The following is a 21353-nucleotide window of genomic DNA, read 5'->3' on the forward strand; positions in this document are numbered from 1 at the left end:
GCTGACCTGAGCGATCAAACCATTGACCTAGATAACAGTTTTTGGCCATTTTTTACTTTAATTATTTTTTAATTGGAATGGACCATCCATTTGAACTAGACGGCCAGACCATTCAACCCAAGAATCAGTCCCCAAAACTGTTTCATATCCGGTCCGATTTTTAAAACCTTGCATAGAACCACAACAACCATTCCGTTCATGGTTCGTATTTTTGGGCCCAACAGTACAACACAATGTCAATTTTTCTGAGTCACAGGCATAAAAACAATTCATTATCGTCATTTAACTTTGATCGTACATCTATTCAAACAATAATATATATTATGTTAAAAATATGAAATAATATGTGAAAATACATATAGTATATTACCAATTATATATAATTATATATTTTCAGGTGTATAAAATATATATTACATTTTATGCAATATAGGAATATAGCCCAAAATACACAATCACTTTGCCACCTCCACCTTTTTTTTAACCATGTGGTTGTGTTCATAAAGTTAACTTTCAGTGTTCAGAACATGGTGATCTTGCTGGTACTGGAACCTAGAATCAGCAACAAAACAAAAATGCCTCCAAAACACTGGTTGTGTTTGTGAACCAGCTGAAACATGAAGACAACCAACCACGAAAAATAAACTCAAACATACATTATTAAAATGAAATCCATTATGAATGACTTTCTGAGACCTTAAAAAAGTTTTATTAAAGAATATATTACATCAAATGTGTAAACTGTGACTGCAAACAAGGAAACATGAGATGAAACATATAGTCAAAATTTCCAATGAAAGCAATGAACAATCGGCCGAATCTACATGGAAAAAATTAATTTTATCTTTGTGATTTGTTAAATACCTTCTCTTATCAAAGTTGTTTCTTGTGAGGGATTACGTTGAAAACTGTAGAAGTAATGAAGAATCAAAGCACTGGTGAATCAAGACTACAAGGTCTAATATTTTACAATTTACACATCATGATAATGATTGGAGAGATATATCAATCAAACTTGGGGTGAAAATGATATTTGGAGAGTGGATTACATGCATTTTTTGTATCTTTCTGACAACTGTAATGAAGCAGGCATTCCTTGGTATCTGCATCAGTCATTTCACCTTGTTACACGCCAATTTTCTTCTTCGTATTAGCTCAGAGTAGCCTTGTAAAAGATCTCAAAAACTTCATTCTTCACATGCACACAAACCCATCCACTGCATATCTCTGCAACCAACCATGCAACGGTTCTATGATTACTAATCAAACAATACAGTTATACAGAACAATAACACAAGCAGTAAGAAAATCCTTACCACCAATGCTCACAAGAACCATAGATGGTGAATGATATCACAATTTTTTTGAACAAGAATGATATAACTTTAACACTTTTACATACTTATCGACATAGCCCTGCAAAACAAGATTATAGATTCTGCTTAGATAATGATGTATGATACATAAAAAAGTTTTGCCATCGTCTACGTAAAACTAATCAGATTTTATTACAAGTCGCTGGAACAAAATTACGTATTATCCTTTCTCTGAACAAACAATTAATATTTTGATGGAGGTTCCTTGGGTAACCCAGGCATTGGGAGAGTTTTTATGGATGCAAATGGTGTAATCAAGGCAATTTATTCAGGTCCTGTAGGAGTGGGAGACTGTCAAAGCTGAAGTCATGGCATAACTGCAAGGGCTGAGGATAGCTAAGCAATGGGGGATTCAACAATTGGAAGTGAAGGGAGATTCAAAACTAGTCATCTCTTTGCTGAGAAATGACAATCCAGGATCTTGGATTTATAAGCAAACATTAAGGGAGATTGATATGTTGGCTAAGGAAATGGGAGCTACTTTAAATGGGTTCAAAGAACAGAAAATGGAAATGCAGATTCTTTGGCCAAGCAAGGGAATTATTTTTTTTTTGGCTTTATTATAGGTTTATAACTGGGGTGTGAGATGTTATCTAGTCACTAAGGGTGGCTAGGGACATCCCCAGCTTTGTTGTACTTTCTCACCTTCTAATTTAATGAAATTTCCTGTTGCTGATAAAAGACGGTTCAAATTAAATAAGAAGATAAAACACATATGAATTAAATACCAAACTGCACGAATTCTTTTCAAATTAATTAATTTCAGCAAAAATTGCTCAAAAGACAAGTGCTCCATTAGAATTTTATGTTCCTTGTAAAAAGGTAATGTGGAGATGGTTGTTAAAATACTTGGCCAAACAAGGAAAGGAGCTGGCTGGCATTCCTAGGCATTAGTCTGGTAACAAAACCCTTCTGAATATTACCAATTTTTTTTTGCATTAGTTGATATGATCATCAATAACATAATCAATGTTCATAAAGAAAAGCCAATAATAATCAATTATATTGAGTGATACTAAACATTTCAGTGATGGATAAAGACTCTTAAAAAAAAATGATGCACAAGGACCCATTAGTATAGCTGTGTATTGTGTTCTTACTCTGCCTATGAAAGGTGATTCATCATCCATGGTAACAAGATTATATTTGACCTATAAGAATAAAAATACTGCATATCACCTTTTCTTTTGGTGCTAAATTGCATAATACCTTTAGGAATAGAAACTTATGCTCCCTTTTATCCAGTTGCCTATCTGGAAATCTTGCCTAGGCATGCAAATGCAACTGGAAGTGCATGCAGACTCAGCAAGCACATTAATTACCAGATAAGCAGCTGAATTAGAGTCTTCTAGATGGTTGACAACTAGTCTACTAGATGCATCTTGACCTTCAAAACCAATGCATTAGAGCATGTCTGCAATACTGCATACGAATGTGTTGTTCCACACATCTCAAAGTATGCAAAATTAACCTAAACTTGCAGAATTTAGCAAGGAAAGAAAATGGCTAGGGAAATGGGCACTTACCATCACAAGTTTAGTCAGTTTGTGTTGTGATGATTCAATGTATTGATTTATTTTTGCCTGAGACTTTGGTATCTGATGACTTTTCATTGCTCCAGATACCTTATCAACAGTTTTCTTGACAATGGTCTTGAATGCCTCCTTGCTCATGTTGCCCTGACGCCATGATGGCTTTAGAACCTCCTTCACAAAATCTGCAAGTGCAATCTTGAAAAGCTTCATTGATCTCGAATCCTTGCTCTTCTTGCTCTTTCCTGAGGTCTGAACTTGATCAACCTCATTCTCTCCCATGCCTGTGTTTGCTGGATCATCTGGATTTCCAGGACTCCAATTTTTCCTGTTCCCTACTTCTGGACTCCCATTATCCACAACGCCCACTTCTGCATCCATTGCTGTCTCACCAAATTCATCATTTTCTGGAGAATGGACAGCAGTTAAAGCTGCATCCTTTTTTAGCTTATTGGCCTCTTCTGCATTCAGAAGCTCATGTGACCCACTGAATTTCAACACAGTTTCTGAGTCACTAGCAACTCGGGACTGGAGAGGCCTGTCTATGATGCTAGTTGTCAATTCTCTTGCTTGAACACAACCAAACTTTCTAACTGAACTTGAAGATGGTTCAATGCTGTCAAAAAGTGGATCATATTGGTCAGTTCTTGATTCCCAAAGTAACAAAGTCTGGGTGCCTGGAAAGACTTCTGAAGATGCTCCTTGTGAGTGAACACATTCATTTGACCCCCCAAGTGAGGCAGGCAATAAAGAACTACCAGATTTAGCTAATATCTGTTCCCCCAGCTTACTAGAATTTGGTGGTGATGCTGTGTGTCTAGGTCCAACACCACCAATACATTTCCCATCCACTGAAACATGCCTCAACCTATCGGGAAAATCAAATTTCCCACCATAATTTGTGTCAATATGTTGCCTGAAGTTAGAATTAAATATGGATCTTCCTGGTGGCTGTTCAAAAGTTGATGCAAATGGGTTGTAGTAACTTGGATTTGAGATCTTAGATCCTCCCTCAGATAAGCAGGACAACTGCTTGCTGTCCAAAATGCTCAAATATCTTGAAGTAGAAAGATCAGCCTTCCCTGTAGACAAGGCACCGAATTCTTCCCTGGAGTATGAACTCGAAGGTATGAAACCTTGCATTGGAAACTGGGAAATAGACCTTGGGTTCTGGAGCACCTGAAAATTTTGCACGTCATCCCAGACAGGTTGGGCAGCATGGTGTACTTCTCTGAGCTGAGATTGAGGATGCAAATGGTAACCTTCCTGAGGTGCAAGACGAAAGTGATTAGTTTCAGACATCCCAGAATCTGTAAACTGCTCTTCTCTCCCGAAAATGGGGCCTCTCAATGATTGATTCTGCAGACTTTCTGCTGGAAGAAGCTTTGATATGAAACCTTCTGCATGCAGGGTAGGAGGTTGATGAGAATTATCTATTGGTGGGAAGGTCCGACGATGAAACTGTTTAAGCTCCTCATGTGGATGCTGTCTCGGGAGGGCATGGGGAGGAAATCATTCCTTGGATGAAAGGAATTCTGCTGAAATTGCATTGGACCAAAACCAGGAGTTCGGATGGCAGGCCTTGAAGTGAATTCATTAACATATGAAGGTGGCCCCAGAAGAGATGTCCAAGGGGTTCTTGGTGGAACTGGCACATGCGAATGCTGGCCATGCATTGGAGCTTGATAGGGATATCTTTCCACCAGGGGTGCAGTCAGAGGCTGAAAGCTTGCCCCTAATGCATCTATATCTTGAGGAAAAGGAGGAGGAGGTGGTAGATGGGCAGTTGGCAACTGATTAACTCCAGCTGGAAAGCTAGATGGATGCAATTCCCCAGGAGCCAAAGACTGAGGTTCAAATTTCTGAGATGGAGAAGGCTGGCTAGCAGGAGTTGGATTTGGGTATGGCTGACTTAATACTAAATTTGGCTGTGACTCATTAATAGAAGGTTGGCATGGTACAGATGTTGAAATTTGAGCAGGTAAAGGATGAGATTCTACAGAGCTACTATCTTGTTGAGAATTGTAAACAGCATTTTGAAGTGTTAGGGAGGCTGCAGAAACAGAAAGATCAGCCTTGGATGGAAGAGACATTGAATTTTCCTCCAAGGGGGCTTCTCCATGAGAAATATCCTCAGAAAAATTATGGGTTTCAGCTTTGGTAGAAGGTTGCCCTATGAAGTTGTCAACCAAGAGGCTGCTGAATATTCTCATTTTCTGTAAGTTGAGCAGAAACTTCCCCTTGCACGTTGTCAACTTGTACTTCCTGCACTTTTACCTCTTCAGAATTCTCAGATTGAGACACTGTAGCAGCAAGAGTAATTTCTAGTTGACCAACTTTACTGGAGGTCATAGGTTGAATACCATCTCTTAGAGTGCTGCCCACAGACAAGTCCCAATGAGGTTGCATTTCTTGTCCCTTTATATCATCATGGTCATAGATACACCTTTTTGCTTCAAAATTTTTAACCTCTCTGTGCTTATCAGAGTTTCTTGAATCTGGTGAAATTTCCCAGTGTTTACTCCTATGGTGCATCAGTCGATCATCAACGGAATCATGGTGTAAATACTGACATGATGTTCCGTGGTAGCACCTACCTTGGAGGAAGTCTAAGCAATCTGGAATCTGACCCCTATGCATCTGAAAGCAGGAGACCCGGTCCGGTTTATTTGTTTCTTAGGAGACCAGCTGAAAAAAAAAAAAAAAGAACTTTAACATCTCCCAGTCAACATTAATGTTCATGGATCAATCAATAACTTCATAATAATATTTAAGCATAGAAAATAAACTCCTAAAATCTAAATACTCTCAACCATTAACAAGTAATTAAAATCCAAATAAGTGTCCATCAATAAAAGATAGTAATAACATATACCTGTGAGATCGTCTTTGCTTCTCCCTTCTCTGTGGACTGCGACTCCTCTTCCTACCAGGGGGTGATCGGCTTTGGCTTTGGCTCCAGCTCCTGCTTCTCTTACCATGCCTACCAGCATAGCGCAACCCATCAGACTCACTGTCACTGCCACCTTCTCTTTTTAATCTCACAAACTTATCAACTTTCAACTGAGTAGATGACTGTGTATCTTCTTTCTGTAAGTTCCCATCCTGAGGATCAATATCAGCAAGATCACCTTGCAAATCATCATTGTGTTCAAATGCCTGATGAGAAGCAGCCTGATCACTAGATATTTGGTTTCCATGATTATTAACCCTAAGCTCATTAGTTTCTCGAACAACATCTACTGGAGAGGAAGCTTTTAAAGTTATCTCCAACACTATATGTGTTTCTGGAGAATCATCTGGCATCCTGACAGGGCATGCCACAACTGACCCACTGACTGATATAAATCCTTTTTCAGTCATAGAAGCACTCCCTGAGCCAATAGTTGTATCCAAATTGGTTTCTACATCATTGTCTGAGCTTTTAGGCCCAATGGTAGATGATGGTGAGACCTTTACAGTGCTGACATCTTCAAGACATGGCCCATCATCATCATTTTCTGCACTATCATCAGAAGCAGTCTTGTAAGAGTCTGAATGGACTTCCGCCTTTAACAAATCGATCCTTACAACCAATGCCAGCAGAAGATGAAACCCTAAATAGACTTGCATTTTTATGTAGAGGACTAGTAGATTTCTGTAAACTGCTGTATAAAGTGCATTCAGCTTCTCCATCCAAGATGATGTTAGAACTATGATGTTTGGTAGGTGGCCTTCCTGATGTGAATCAAATTTCAGAGAAAGTTCCATTTCAGTTAGAAAGAGAAGAAACATGCTGCCAAATTCTTATGCAGATGCAGGAGAAAATATATAAGATCCATGTTCAAAGACATGAAGTCAATCCCGAACACACACGTCTCACTATGGATCAGTTTGTATACCCATAGAGAATAGAGCATTCCAGTACCCAGATTTTAATGGTTTTCCTAAACCTATTGACCATATTTTAAGAGAGGAGATCAATCTTGATTCAAGAATTTTAACCTTCCACCTTGAGACTTATCCCGTTTTCTTTTTTTATTTTTTTTAAGGGCTATACAACGTGGGGTAGCCCATCCCCCAACCCAGGTGCAGGCAGGATCTGATCCCAAGTCTCCGCTACGACCAGCCGGAAACCTTACCAACTAGCTGGTTGGCACCTTGCACTTATCCCATTTTCTTCTCAAGTGTGTATTTATTACCAAGGTTCCAATACATGAGAGACTAGAGTTTGCAATTGTTATTATGACAAATAGTTCCAGCTTCATTAAAGATTATAAATGAGTAGTCCCACTAAGGATCAATTAATGCTCCCTCCAAGGACCTAAGAAGCACCAAGATATCTGGGGTCTCAGAGTCCCTTAGGGCCCCTGTTTTTGTCCTAGGAAAAGAAGAAAAAAAAGGGTGGGCAAAACTAGTATATAAAACTTTAAGTTCTTGTTTATTGGTTTAGGTTTTGAAGTCCTCAAAAGTTCAAGACAGCACACACCAACATGTGTATTGATCAAATTTTGACAAATAAGAAAATAATAAAAACAACTAGTATATAAACCCACAAAATGAATTATTTAGTGTAATGATACTTATTTTGTTATTATAATATTAGAATAATAAAATGTGCCAAGGTGCAAGGCTCACTAGGTACATGCCTTTGAAAAGGGGTTTGTCAAGGTTGAAGCAAAACACATGCTTCGAACTGCACCTCACCTGTAAACATGCCTTTCAAAAGAAGCTAACAAATATAGGGACCAGGGTAATCTTCTTTTATTAATTAATAAAAAGCTAAATAGAAGCACCTTTTGGGAGCTTGGGGTAAGAAAACCAAAGAAATAAATAAAATGAGTTAAAAATACCACTTCAGCAATAACCAACTAAACTTTCAGGTTTAGAAACCCTTGAACACAACAAGAATCTCCCTTTTCTGGACTCTTTGTGCAGCGTAAACAGGAACAAAAAAAACAGCTATTTTTTAACAAACACTTGAAACTTGAAAGGACACATCATTTTGGAGGTTATGTAATCACCTTTCCTAGATAGACAGAAAAAACAACATATTGAGTCCTCGTGACAACATAAGAATATCTATCTTATTATAGGTATTCTCATCCACGTGACCAGAACAGGAAATTCTCTAAGAGAATATTCTTCAGTTTACAAATGGCAGCAAGTCTTGGGTTGCCATAAAAACAAATTTCATAACCAAGTGCATATTTTTGGGCCACAATTTTCTTTACCTTTTTTTCTTTCTTTTTTTTAATGGGTTTATGGGACAAATCAAACATCAATCCTTAAAACATAGGCATCATTTGAAGTTATGAATCCAGGTTTGGGTGCAAACAGCTATCCTTCCAAAAAAATTTTGCCAACTCCAAACTCTAAGTGCTCAATTAATCACATTTATTGGATGTCAGTTCCAAATTCAACTTTGAAGCGCCTAATAATAATGAATAGAAAAATAACAAAGCAATTCAAATCTGTTTAAAACCAACTTTGCTAAACATAAGTCATGCAGTTCAACACTCAAAAAAAGAAGAAAAAGATACTGACACAAAAAGGAAATATTGAATTGATACCTTTATATTCTTCATCCAGTACTGATGCTCTAACTGTTGTCCATTCTGTTGAATGCTGAGATGCATGGAATTGCTCTCTTACAACAGGGATTTCATTATGCATAGAAGCAGACTCTGAACTTAATCCTTCAGTTGAATGACCAAACTCCTGCTCCTTGTCAGACTGGTTGATGTCATCTAAAAGATCATAAAACAAAAAGAGAATCTTTAATCTTCCAACTGCAACAATTCACAGACCAGGAAACCTTGGATGAAGTAAAACCAATTTCATGATTGACAAAATCGGGACTATTTGCTGCTTTCCTGAAAGCCTTTCAATAGCCATTGCATTGAAAAACACACACACACACACACACACACTGGATTTAATTTATGGATGCCTATCAGCATAGTGCAGTTTGTACTGTTGTATCTGTATCATTTTGGATACCAAGGTGTACACTCTTTTTTTAATATTACAAATCCAAAAAAAAACAAGAAGCATACCCAAACTGTGTCATTGAGTTCTACAAGTTTACATGTATTCTTCATATAAAAGGACAGCCCAGTGCACGACCAATGCAGGTCTGGGGAGGGACAGATGTACGCAGCCTTACCCCTACACATACAGAGAGGCTGTTTCCAAGATTTGAACCCTAGTCACCAGGTCGCAATGGAGCAATCCAGCCATTCCCCCCATGTATTCTTCAGATAAGCAGCTCAAATGTCTCAACTAGGCTACGAAAAGCAGTACCTTGCATTTTTCCTCACTTTCCAATCAAAGAGTACTGAAGAGGACCAATCAAATGCAAATGGAGTTCCAGCCTTCCAGGTTTAGTCTGCACCCATGCTGATTAACCCAATACATCTGAGATAAGGTAGCTTTGTCATCCCTTTTCAGTTTTTTTTAAGATAAATAAAAAATAGACTTTATAAATGAGGAAGGGAAAAGAGAATACAACAAGGTGATAAGAAATCATCCAGCAAAAACAGAACCAGAATACGACAGACTCGTCCTAACAAATTTAACCCTTTAAACAGAAGGAAAAAAAAAGCCCTACAAACAATACAAAACACCTTAAAACAAACCCAGGTACAACTACAAAAATCACAACAAATATCGCAGAGACCCTTCCCACCAATCACTAGAAGTAACAAAAGCAACCAAAAAACTGTAGATCCAACACCCTCCAACTCTTGCCATAAAACACATAAGAAAAAACACCCTGAGCCCACCCAACCCTCTGACGAAAAACTCAAACTCAAGCTTTATCTATTTTCTTATCGTGTCCACTGTCTGAAACAGAGATCCCACTTCTCATCTGAGAGATTTTCCTTAGCTTTATCATCCCTTTCAGTTAACTAAGATGGATCCCTAGGTATACTAGTCATGACTTTAGAATTCCTACCAATTGACTGCTCAGTATTTTTAAGTTTCCTTTGTCTATTCTATCACCATAATCATCTACTGGGGTCGGCTACATGAATCTTATTTTGACATTCCAATTTGTTCACTGCTTTCCCATCATCTATTCTATGTTCACCTTAAAAATGTTAAGCCTTGTCAGGCCTGTAGTCAGGTCTATTAACCTCATAGAGTTCAGGGTTTCAGTGTCCACCACATTATTAAGAGTTAACCACAAACTACTGAACTAGTGAGTAATAAGACTTGTACAATGCTCTCCGAATCGGCAATTGATGCTTTAGACTTTATGCCAATTATTCAGTGCCTAAGAAATAACTCCATCTGAAGCAAAAATTCTAGAGTTGATTGTATTCAACAACGTGATACTGGTGGAGCCTTGTACAAAGGTCCATGTTTGATTCTTATTGTGCATGTGTATTCCCAGGTAAAGGATAGAGGAAAGATCTGGAAATTCAAGAATATAATACAAATATCCCCATCCCTATCTCTATTTCCCCCATAAGAAAGGTATGATTAAGTTATTTAGAAAACAGGTATGCCCCAATTACAAGTGCTTAACCCATGTTAATCCTTCAAGTTGCAGTAGCATTCCCTAGCATTTATTGCATTTCATAGACTAATTCTGAGATTCTTCCACATGAATACTAGTTTACTTGTTTGTACAGAAATTGAGTGATTGTAAGCTCAATTAAGATTTGGATCAGTCTAAAGTGAAATGAAAATGCTTCAGGGAATAGAGATGTGGATGTGCAACGACAATTCCAATTACCATATAAAATGATTCCCGATGTCGTCATCCCTTCATTTATTTACTTTCTCTATGAGCAATGAAATCTTATTTTTCAGATTACAGCTCAGCAACGCTATACCTATTCATGAAACAATCAACTGATTAATATTGTTAATACATTAAATTAGATGACCATCCGAAGTTTAAATATAAAAGTCCAAAATAATAAAATTCCATGATTCATGACTAACAGGGAAAAAAATGTATACCTTATGTCAACAAGTCAAACTTCAATATCAAACTTGGAATTCCATAGTTACCATGTGCCACACACACACAAAAAAAAAAAAAAACCACGGGCATCTCTAGAAAATAGAAATTAAAAAATTAATAGAGTAAAATGGAACAGATAGTATAAAATACACCAACCTTCCATATCCATGTCAGAATCTGCAAGTGAATGAGATGCACTTTCATCCATGGCTCTCACTGAAGAATCATATCCCGAATGCCTCGCTGATGAATCACATTGCAACACATTATTTAATTTTGATCCCAGATGGGTTTTTCTTTTGACCTACTGAAAATAGTCATGTGCAATTGCAGCTTCACTTCCACAATCACCACCAAATAAGAAAGCAAACTCTGGATTCCCTGATTCATTTTTATGAACTACATCTTCAAATTGAGGGCCATTCTTAGCAATAAAATAGCACAAATCCTCAATTTTCTGAACAACTTCTTCTGATGGCTTAGGTGGAGCTGGAGGAAGTTCCAAAGTTGATTGTTCTTTGTATGATAATCCATCTTCCACCATAGAACCTATCTTACCACTGGTTGCACCTTCACCATTTGGAGCATTGTTATGTGTGGGCATGTCCCCTGAGGTTTGGGCAGGGCCCATTATATGATCAACAGAATTGTTAACCAGAACCTCAGAAGAATCAGATCGTTTATCAGAATTGGAACCGGATTCTGTATGGTGGACCAGGTTGGAACCAGCACCTAAGGACATAGTTGATGAAGCCTCAGAACACCTAGCTGAATGGCTTGGAGAGGAAGATGGAGGTGGCGATTGTGATAGTGATGGTGGAAGAGGTGGAGGTGGTGGTATTGAAGGCGGATGAGCATCTTCAAAAGGAGAATGTCCAAAAGATGCAAAAGAAGCAGGGGTGACAGGAACATAACTTGACAGGGGTGGGGGAGGTAATGATTGGATGTTTTGAGGACCTTGAGTACCAGAAAGTGGCAGACAAAGAGTCCTATATGGTACTTGTCCTTGTGAGGGAGGAGAAGGTAATACTCTAGGAGGTGGGCCCCGGGTCATCTCTGGGTGACTTGGCCCCCGTAAAAGGTGGAACTGGAGGTGGAGGAACTGGTAGTGGAAGATGCACATTATGATTTGTTATGGTTGAAGGATACTGGGAATTCTGTGGAGCAGTTGAATAAGTAGGTACCAGAGGGGAACTTCCATGGCCTGATGGTGGATGAACTTGCAGTGATGAAACTTGCTGAACCAAAGGTAGTGGTGGAGGTCTTCCTTGCTGAAGTGGAGGAGGTGGGGCAGGAGGGCCATGCTGGTAAACAGGAGGAGCCCCTGGCTGAATTACATGAGGTGGTGGAACGGAATGCCCTTGCTGAATTATAGTGTGTGGTTGCGCAGGAAGGCCTTGCTGGAAAGGAGGAACAAGTGGAGTTTGTTGGAACTGTGGGGGTGTTGTAGGACCTGGTCTGAATGGAGGGGCATATTTCCTTTTCCCATACATTTCAAAATCTATAACTTAACATGTAAACCAAGCATGAACCATTTCACTACCAGGAACAGAAGCATCAAAACCACCTCAAAGTCAAAGGGGGGCAAAATGCTTGCATTGCCAACTATATCCTATAATTCCAATATATTACAATTGGTCCAACACAAAACCATCCAGCTCAATACTCTTGGGAAATTTCCTGCAGAATGAAATAGGATTTTTCTCAGAATACCCGTTTGACAAACGGTTCATTTTTAATAAAACCTGGTAATAAAAATAGGGAATGGATTCTCACAATGCATATTTGCTGTTAAAATATAGTAAATTAATAGAATGGCCAATCCTCATGGAGAAGTAAAAGTCCATTTCAGAACTTCCCAAGCTCACTTTCAAATAAAATGTTTCAAAGAACAAAAAAAGGAAGTGAATTCTTTAACGCCCAACAATTTGGTTTGTAACAACCAAGTCCAAGTGAAATCTTAGTATATGCCACCCTTACCTCCTTCAAAATACTTCGCCACCCAATACAAATCTCGAGAAACTACCAAAACATTTAATTTAAGACAAACTTCAAGCTGAAACTAAGTTTAGTCGTACTCGAAGTCATGAATGTCTTCAGTATCCATTGAAATTTGAAAATCACTCTTTTCTAATTATAACTAAGGGAGAAATAAGCAAACCCCTAACACTCTAAATGCACCAAACTACATCCCGTAGAGCGCTAAAACACCGGAACCCAACCAACAGACCAACATAATGTGAACGAAGAAGCACAAACCAAATGAAATCCCACAGAGAAAATCTCCACGATGAAGACAAGCAAAGAAAATGAAACCTACGTACCTTTCACAGTGGAAATGCTGCAGAGATACGGTAGTGAGGTTGCAGAGAACCCTGCTAAGGCAGTTTGGTCGAATTGAATGAGAAAGTGAGTATTAAAAAAAATCAAAAGTTTCAACTTTTTAAGGGTTTCAGATTGGCGGGAGACAATAGAGGATTTCGAGTTCGGACTTCGGAGTATTACGTTGGCGAGAGCGGGAGAGTCCGGAGGGAGAAGCGAGACGACGGAAAATAATTTCTGGGAATTTTGAGAAAACGAAAATGCATGCAAAATTGCAAATGGAATTGCTAACATACGCTTTTCGGCGCAAAGTGTACGTTTAACGGTTTAGGAATTAGTAGGATTCCCGATTCCGATTAATGAAGCAACCTTCTAATTACAAAAGCATCCTTGATACTTTTTATATTTTAGAAATGGCACTCCCATTTTGCCTGTGTGATCCAATGTTTTAAAAACCGACCGTCTCGGTCAAACGGATAAGACCATATATGTATAATTATATTTTATATGTAATATATATAATTTTATATTTAACTATGTTTTTAAATTTAATTATTTATTTTTTCATTTGTAAAAAAAAAATTGAAAATTGTAATTTAAGGTTAAAAAGAGTTTTTCATGAAAAATAGCAAGATAATGCGCCTATGAAAATTTGCATAACATTTAATGTTTAACCCGTAATTTAATCATCAAATCGAACAGATCAACAGTCCAATTATCTGGATTGATGGTTTTTTACCAGATCATTATTTTTTTTATCAATTCTTAGGTTTTGTACAATTAGACCAAAAATCATAACTAAGTAATGGTTCAAATGATTCAACCAACTGATTCAAATGGTTTTATGAGTAGACTTGTTAGCCCGAGAGAGTGGGATTAATCAAAGGTGTCGCAGTATAACTTGGGCCTGGATCAATGCTCGACGATATCCAGCACAGTGGGTCATAATAACTGGATCCAACTTGACCCAGCCCACGTGGCCCTAGCCACCCCTCATGGGCTGGGCTCATGTAGTTATTCCGTATTCGTATGTTTAAGGCTCAGTTTGGAAGTAGTATAAATGCAAATATATACAAAATATAAGATTTTACACTTTACATATTTGCATTTATACTCCTTTCAAATTCAGTCTAAGGTGAAAAAAATTTACAATACAAAAAGAAAGACGTGATATTGGAAAAGATTTAACCAATCAAGCCCTAAAAATTTTGATATTAAAAGTCTTAATGATACTTTATCACTCTGTATGGGAAAAGTGCAAATACAAATATTGTACAGTATAAATTTATACTCTTCCCAAAATAAGCTTATTTGTACAGAATTGGCTTTCTCTCTTTTTTCTTAAGGCTTAGTTTGGAAGGAGCACGAATGCAAATATGTAGAGTGCAAAACTTTATATTTTATATTATTTTCTACATATTTTCAAAATTGTAAAGTACAAAATACAAGATTTTACACTTTACAAATTTGCATTTATACTCCTTCCAAATTAAGCCTAATAAGAAAATCAAAGATGCTACACAAAACTGAGGGTAGCACATTCTTACGTTTTTTGTTAACATTACAACCCGCACGAGACCCATCCGGAACATCAAACGCTCAATGCAGCTGCAATTGTCGAGGCATGCATTACAGTGCAATTGAGGGAAAAAAAAATAAAAACAAAAAAAGCCAAATGAGACTCCTTTCAAAATAAATGAAAATGACTATTGGGGAAGAAATATGATATTTTTGCATGCATTCTTTACTTGGTTTGTAAGGAAATTGAATAGATTGAAAACAGCGCCCATGTTTAAATCTGGGAGAACTCTTGAGTCTTTGATGAGCTTTGGTGAGGGATCACTTGGATCATGTGCATATCATGACCGCCATGATTATAGATTGCATTCACATGTTGTTAGTCTGGTAATAGAGTTCTTTAATGTATGTGCTTTACATGTAGACTGTTGATAAACAAACTGCAAGTTGAAGCCACATGCCTGTTATTATGCTTGATGCACGCATCTCTCCTTATAAAAAATTTGTCAAAAGATGGAGAATGCACCCTTGGAGCTATATTCACTATTGGGTCCTCCAAATAGTCATGTGGCATCTGTTGACTATTGATCTACTATTTCTCATAGAGACTACTGACGAGTTTACATCTGCGCCCCACAGCGCATCCCCGCCTTGTATTGGGAATATAATGGCATCATTGGGAGATGTTTCCGATACAAAGCGGGGATGAGCTGTGGGGAGCCCCATTGTAGGGCACAGATTTGAACTCACTACCGACTAGGGTTGTCAGTGAATCGGGTTAAGTGGTAAATCTGCATTGACCCGATCCTATCGGGATAGGGTTGGGTTAGGTTTGATTAAGTTTGGGTTGAAATAGGTTTATGCTAAAACCAACCTCTTGATAGGGTGTCAATTGGATCGAATTTGGTCCAATCAGATCCGATTCAATATAAGCCCATTACATATGGATCAGGTCCAATCCAATATGATGAATATTTTGGACTATTTTAGACTGGTCCAATTCAATGTCTGGACTGTCCAATTTGTTCAAATTGGTTTCAATCCAAATATGCATTCTTCTAATGGCTATACAACAGGGGGTAGCCCATCCCCCAACCTAGGTGTAGATGGGATTCAATTCCAAGTGTCGGTTATGACCAACAGGAGACCTTACAAAGTTACAAAGTAGCTGGTTGGCACCTTGTAAGACCGGATATTGATTTGATCTGGCCCAATTTAATATAAATCCATTACAGAAAGACCAGGTCCAATCCAATCCAATAAATACTTTGAACCATTAAGTCTGAATTAGTCTAATTCAATATGTCTTATTGATCCATCCAATCCATCAAAAATGATTTTGATTTGGACATTTCCAACCCAAAACCTATCCATTGACACTCCAATTCCTTGAAATTCCTTGAATGTTTATATATAGATGCTTTATACATGGGATGAGTTGGGTTGGGTCGGTACCTATCTATTTAACTGGGTTAGGCTCAGGTTGAGTCTAACCCGTTGTGTATCGGACCCACTAACATCTCTCACGGAGACCCAGGACTGGTATCTCAATACGGGTTTGATCGTTTAACCAATTCATGGTGTTTTACCCCGCCGAACGCCAGTTCAGCTGCTCACGGATATCCGGACCCCGATAGTGAAAGAACAAAAGTCAAAAGGGTTAAAAGTAGGTTACCTACACTGGTTTATTTGGGAGTTGGGAGTTTGAATTGGCTATTCCCAAGACAGTTGAAATTTGTCCACCCCAAACCCGATAAAAGAATAAAGGGAGAAGTACGGACAGGCCCATTGCAGAAACCTGAATCCCAGGCCAGCCCATACAAATAACAGTTAAATTCAACTTTTGAAATTATGGGACAGATTCCCACGCCAACTAAGCATCATGCTTTTCCCTATGCTTTTCCTGTGAGGTGGCAATCCAGCTTGCCATCACCAATCAACAACAATCTCCCCAAACCCCTTATCATCACCGATCTCTCTCCCACCCTGATGCACGGCTCTCAGCTTAGTGTCGCTTATCAGGGCGTCTCTGGAGCTTACAGTGAAGCTACTATAGGCAAGGCCTCCCCCAAATGCCAGGCCATCCCTTGTGACCAATTCGAAGTGGCGTGGCATTTCAAGCAATGGAGCTCTGGATCGCCGATCAGGCCGTCTTGCCCGTCGAGAACTCATTGGGGGTAGCATTCACCAGAATTACGACCTGCTCCTTTGTCATCGCCTCCACATCATGGGGGAAGTACAACTCCCCGTCCACCACTACCTACTCGCCTTGCCCAGAGTGAAGAAGGAGTACCTGAGTCGTGTCATAGCTACCTGCAAGCCCTCTCTCAATGCGAGCTGACTTTGAATAAAATGGGTCTCAACGTGGTGCAAGAGGCGGTGGACGACATGGCGGGAGTAGCAGAGTTCGTGGCGACAAACAACCTGCAGGACACGACGACCATAGCGAGCGCACGGGCGGCGGAGCTATACGGGCTGGAGGTGCTGGCGGACGGGGTACAGGACGACTCAAGCAATGTGACCCAATTCGTGATGCTGGCTTGAGAGCCGATAATCCCTCAGATGGACCGCCCATTCAAGACAAGCATAGTGTTCACCCACAACAAGGGGACATTGATGTTGTTTAAGGTGCTATTGGCGTTCGCATTCTAGTATATAAGCCTGACGAAGATCGAGAGTTGGCCGCACAGGAACTGCCCGATAAGGCTGGTGGATGACGCCAACGTGGGGACGACAAAGCACTTCGAGTACATGTTCTACGTGGACTTCGAGACGTCGATGGTGGAGGTGAGAGCTCATAACGCACTGGCCGAAGTGCAAAAGCATGATGCTTAGTTGGTGTGGGAATCTGTCCTATAATTTCAAAAGTTGAATTTAACTGTTATTATAGATTTTGTATGGGATGGCTTGGGATTCAGGTTTCTGCAATGAGCCTGTCCGTACTTCTCCCAAGAATAAAAGAACTTTGCCGGTTGGCACACAATTATTGAAACTTGAAAGCACAAGTCACAAATCATCAATTGTTTGAACTTAGGGTAGATTTGGTCTACCGGTAAAAAAATAATAATAATAATCCTAGACCTATTACTGACCAATTGTTGGACTAAGAACAACCATATTATTAAGTGGGCTTATCATATCCGACCCGATAAAACTTCATTATATCTGAAACGCAGATCCAATACACGTGGTTACAGGATGAGTGATTGGTGATAGAAATGGTAATTGTAACTGTGGTTACAAGATATTCGGGTTTTGGATTCCCCAGAAAAAGCGGCATTGTAGTGTGGAAACAATGCAGATAAGTGGGAAGAAAAAAGAGAAATAAAACTTGGATATCTTCAGTATCGAGGAGATGAATTGAACCACTGAGAGTTTGGAATAAATGGGCATTAGTATGAGATCTGTAGACCTTTCATTCGCTGGTGTCTAGTGAAGGAACTGGAACCTTACAATCAAAGGATTGGTTAAAGTTTTTAAGACTTTTCGGTTGGGAAGTGAGAGAGTTGCATTAAATTAAACTTCGAAACATGCAACCAGAAACCACTCACTTTCCACCTCCCCATGCTTAAAGCTATCGAAAGGACCAATGGACTGGATACATGATGCTCTCTAATTTAATACCTCCATTATCAGCTTTGGACTGGAAGTGATACCTTGAGTGCTGCTTATCTTGTTTGCTTTAGGAAATTGTATCTGATCATCTGTAACCAGCTTTATCAAATGATGGAGAGATAAATTGGTATTATTGCCTCTCTTCAATGTATCTCCTAGCTACCACAAGAAATTGAGATTATTTATGCCCTGTTTAATTAATTCAAGAGGCCCAGTTTGGGCAATCGGGCAGGTTTTGTAAATAATAGATCCTATTTGCCTCTTTAGACATCTAAACTTGTATCATCTCCAAAATACATGATTGGATTTTCACAATCCAAATCTTCTTTATACACCTTTCTTTCACATTTGAGGGTAAGATGGATCATATTGGTAGGTTTATACCTAGAATCTACATTAATGAGCACAGATTTGACCCTTTCCTAACATCTTTACACGTGGCATCTCAAAACAGCTGGACGATACCTCGACACTACAAGGGTGATGACTTGCCTTAGCCAAAATGGTTGGAACCTAGCTGCCGACCTATTGGAGATTCGGTTGACGACCTACCTCAGCCGACCTGATGGAGTTCTAGTTGGCGAGACCTCATACACAACTCGGGGATCTTGGTAGGGTGGCTAGAAGCACTTCATCTAGGGCCGACCTCTGGTACCTCGTCATTACCGGTCCAAGGGACCTCGGCGCAAGGAGCGACCTCCCTCGAGGACTTGCCGACTTGACTAAGGTCTTGGTGGCAATCTTCCAAACGTGCTCGCTGACCTCATCCGTGTGTGCATCTCGTCACTCTTAGGTCTTTCGGAAGTCAGTTCTCGCACCAAATGTTTCGGAGGAAAACGAATAAGGCACAAAGCCTGATTTACGTGTGCCACTACCTCTGAGGACTTTGAACCAACCAGCCACATCTTTCCAAAGATCTCGGACACAGTGCATGAAGCCCATGCCAAACAATGCCTATATAAAGGTCTCATTTCCAACCTCATAAGGTATGCGCAACTTAGCTCTCGTAGCTCTCTAGCTCTCTAACATTTTAGCTCTCTCTAAAATCTCCACATCGTTGACTTAAGCATCAGAGTGCCCACCCCAAGTAAAGCAATTCAGGCACTCTGACACTATCTCTTTGCAAGTCGAGCCGAAGAACTAGCCAGCTTGGCATTTGAGCCACCTTCTGGCAAGGAACTTGCCAGCTTGGAGTCCGAGCTATCCTCCAACAAAGAGCTGCCATATCGCACATCATCACACATCTAGTTTCTTATTATATATAAGTAATAAGCAATTAAAATAGCATGAACAAACATGAAGAATTTCAATCATTTCATTAAACATGTAAAAATACATAAACTATCAATTAGCTTTCATATAAAATATTATTACCTTCAACATTTAGTACATTAAGTTCATATGCCTTTCAATAATATGTTGGTTGGGGAGGGTCAAGTTTACCTAATATCACACTACCCTATCCATGCCCGTATAAGCTATGGAATCCCAAAACCCATCCCCACCCCAATTAAGGGTGTCAATGAACCGGTTTTGGATTGGACCCCATCCAGTCTAAAATCAATTTGAACAGATTAGACATACCAATAAGGCATATTGGATTGGACCAGTACAGTCCAAAATATTTATTAGATTGAATTAGACCCGGTCCATCCATATAAATTTATGTTGGATTGGGTTGGATTAAGCCAATATCTGATCCATTAATATAAGATAAGAATGCAGGTGTCAATGAACCGGGTTTAGATTGAAACCAATCTAAATCAAAACAAATTCGAACAGATTGAACAGTCCAAACATTCAATTGGACTGGTCCAAAATATTTATTATATTGGATTGGACCTGATCCATTTATAATGAACTCACATTGGACTGGAAAGGATTAGACCAAATCCAGTTCAATTAACACCCCTAACCTCAATATCCATTTTTTAGGAGAAAAAACCCTCCTCATTAGGGTGAACACGCATCATACCCATCAGTTGAGAAGGTAAATCCATCTCTCTAAAATATCAAACACAAGATGAAACCCATATAATAACAAACTCTCATTGGGTTGACCAATGGGCTCAAAAAGGAAAAAAAGGGGGGGGGGGGGGGCTGATTTGGATAGATTCTAAAACGTAAATAGGCATGTCATTAAGCTCATTGGGATTGAGTGGCCTACCTTAGCTTATCTGGATCAGATAAAATATACTTATTGAAGTAAAGTAACAGTTTTCTTTTATCGTTTTGTAGAAGTCCAAATCCATTGCTTGCTTTTGTAGTTTTGCGTTGGAGATGTCTTCTTGGCGTTACACTAATCAGCCTCTTCTCGAATCTCAAGTACAACTTCACCTAACATCGATGATCGAAACATTTAGCTAAACAAGGGCTGAGAAAGGCGTGTAGGTCAAGAACAAGAACCTTAGGCTTAGGTTGAAGACCATATTCAGTAAAGACTAGAGATTGGTCTAAATGTGATCCAAGTATCCAACACATCCGAAGTTGCATCCCTACTTCAGTGCTGGAAAATAAGTACTTTCTTTGATTTCCTCATGCCCATTGCTTAGACTCTATTGTATACAGGGTTCATTTGGCTTGATTCGTAGTCAGAATCAGAATTAAAATCTGAATCAAAATCTTTTAGAATTTGTATTGAAATGGTTTATTTTCATAGTCTGGTTCAAATAGGAATCAAAATAAAAATTAAAATCAGTTGGAGTGGGATTTTATTCTCAAATAAAAGGGAGAAAATGACCATTCTCTCAAATAAAAAAATACTATTCTATTAAGAATGCGAATAAGATTCAGATTCCACCCAACCAATCCAGTCGTTGGAATCCAAAATGACCTATTCCAAATTCAATTTGAAAGCCCTATTCATGCAAACCAAATGAGCCCTCAATTCAATAGAGTTGATTGTTGCACATTCTTTCTCTGGTGTGAATCGGTGAGTTTAAATTCAAATTTGTACAAGTTTTTTCAAACCCAGTCCGTCAGTCACCCGTCTGTAAGTTCAAACCAGCAAGTTATTTCAATTTCAAAATG

General features: G+C 38.9%; 2 protein-coding genes and 1 pseudogene across 12 annotated transcripts; 1 reads left to right on the forward strand and 2 right to left on the reverse strand.

Annotated features, from left to right (window-relative positions):
* Positions 1–865: 865 nt before the first annotated feature.
* Positions 866–4216, reverse strand: LOC104599449 (uncharacterized). The gene is made up of 3 exons (XM_010261999.3): positions 2903–4216; positions 1317–1416; positions 866–1227 (listed from the first exon to the last, which is right to left on the reverse strand). The coding sequence occupies exons 1-2, from the start codon at positions 4208–4210 to the stop codon at positions 1354–1356; spliced, it is 1371 nt and encodes a 456-aa protein (XP_010260301.1). The 5' UTR covers positions 4211–4216; the 3' UTR covers positions 866–1227; positions 1317–1353.
* Positions 4217–5458: 1242 nt separating this feature from the next.
* Positions 5459–13528, reverse strand: LOC104599459 (uncharacterized). 11 transcript variants are annotated; one of them, XM_088899716.1, is made up of 6 exons: positions 13193–13522; positions 11025–12548; positions 9194–9307; positions 8461–8637; positions 5784–6625; positions 5459–5596 (listed from the first exon to the last, which is right to left on the reverse strand). In XM_088899716.1, exons 4-6 carry the CDS (start codon positions 8524–8526, stop codon positions 5518–5520), a joined length of 987 nt encoding a protein of 328 aa, XP_088755842.1. In that variant the 5' UTR covers positions 8527–8637; positions 9194–9307; positions 11025–12548; positions 13193–13522; the 3' UTR covers positions 5459–5517. The 11 variants fall into 11 exon arrangements, 10 of the variants coding, with proteins under 10 accessions (XP_088755842.1, XP_088755844.1, XP_088755838.1 ...); XM_088899718.1 differs by lacking the exon at positions 9194–9307 and adding an exon at positions 10635–10734; XM_088899712.1 differs by adding an exon at positions 10635–10734 and having other exon boundaries at positions 8461–9307.
* A 3031-nt stretch (positions 13529–16559) lies between these two features.
* Positions 16560–17581, forward strand: LOC104603152 (arogenate dehydratase 3 pseudogene; annotated as a pseudogene).
* Positions 17582–21353: the final 3772 nt, after the last annotated feature.

This window comes from Nelumbo nucifera, chromosome 3 (genome assembly GCF_055504915.1).
Source record: "Nelumbo nucifera cultivar China Antique chromosome 3, China Antique-T2T, whole genome shotgun sequence".
In the NCBI taxonomy this organism is placed as follows: Eukaryota; Viridiplantae; Streptophyta; class Magnoliopsida; order Proteales; family Nelumbonaceae; genus Nelumbo; species Nelumbo nucifera.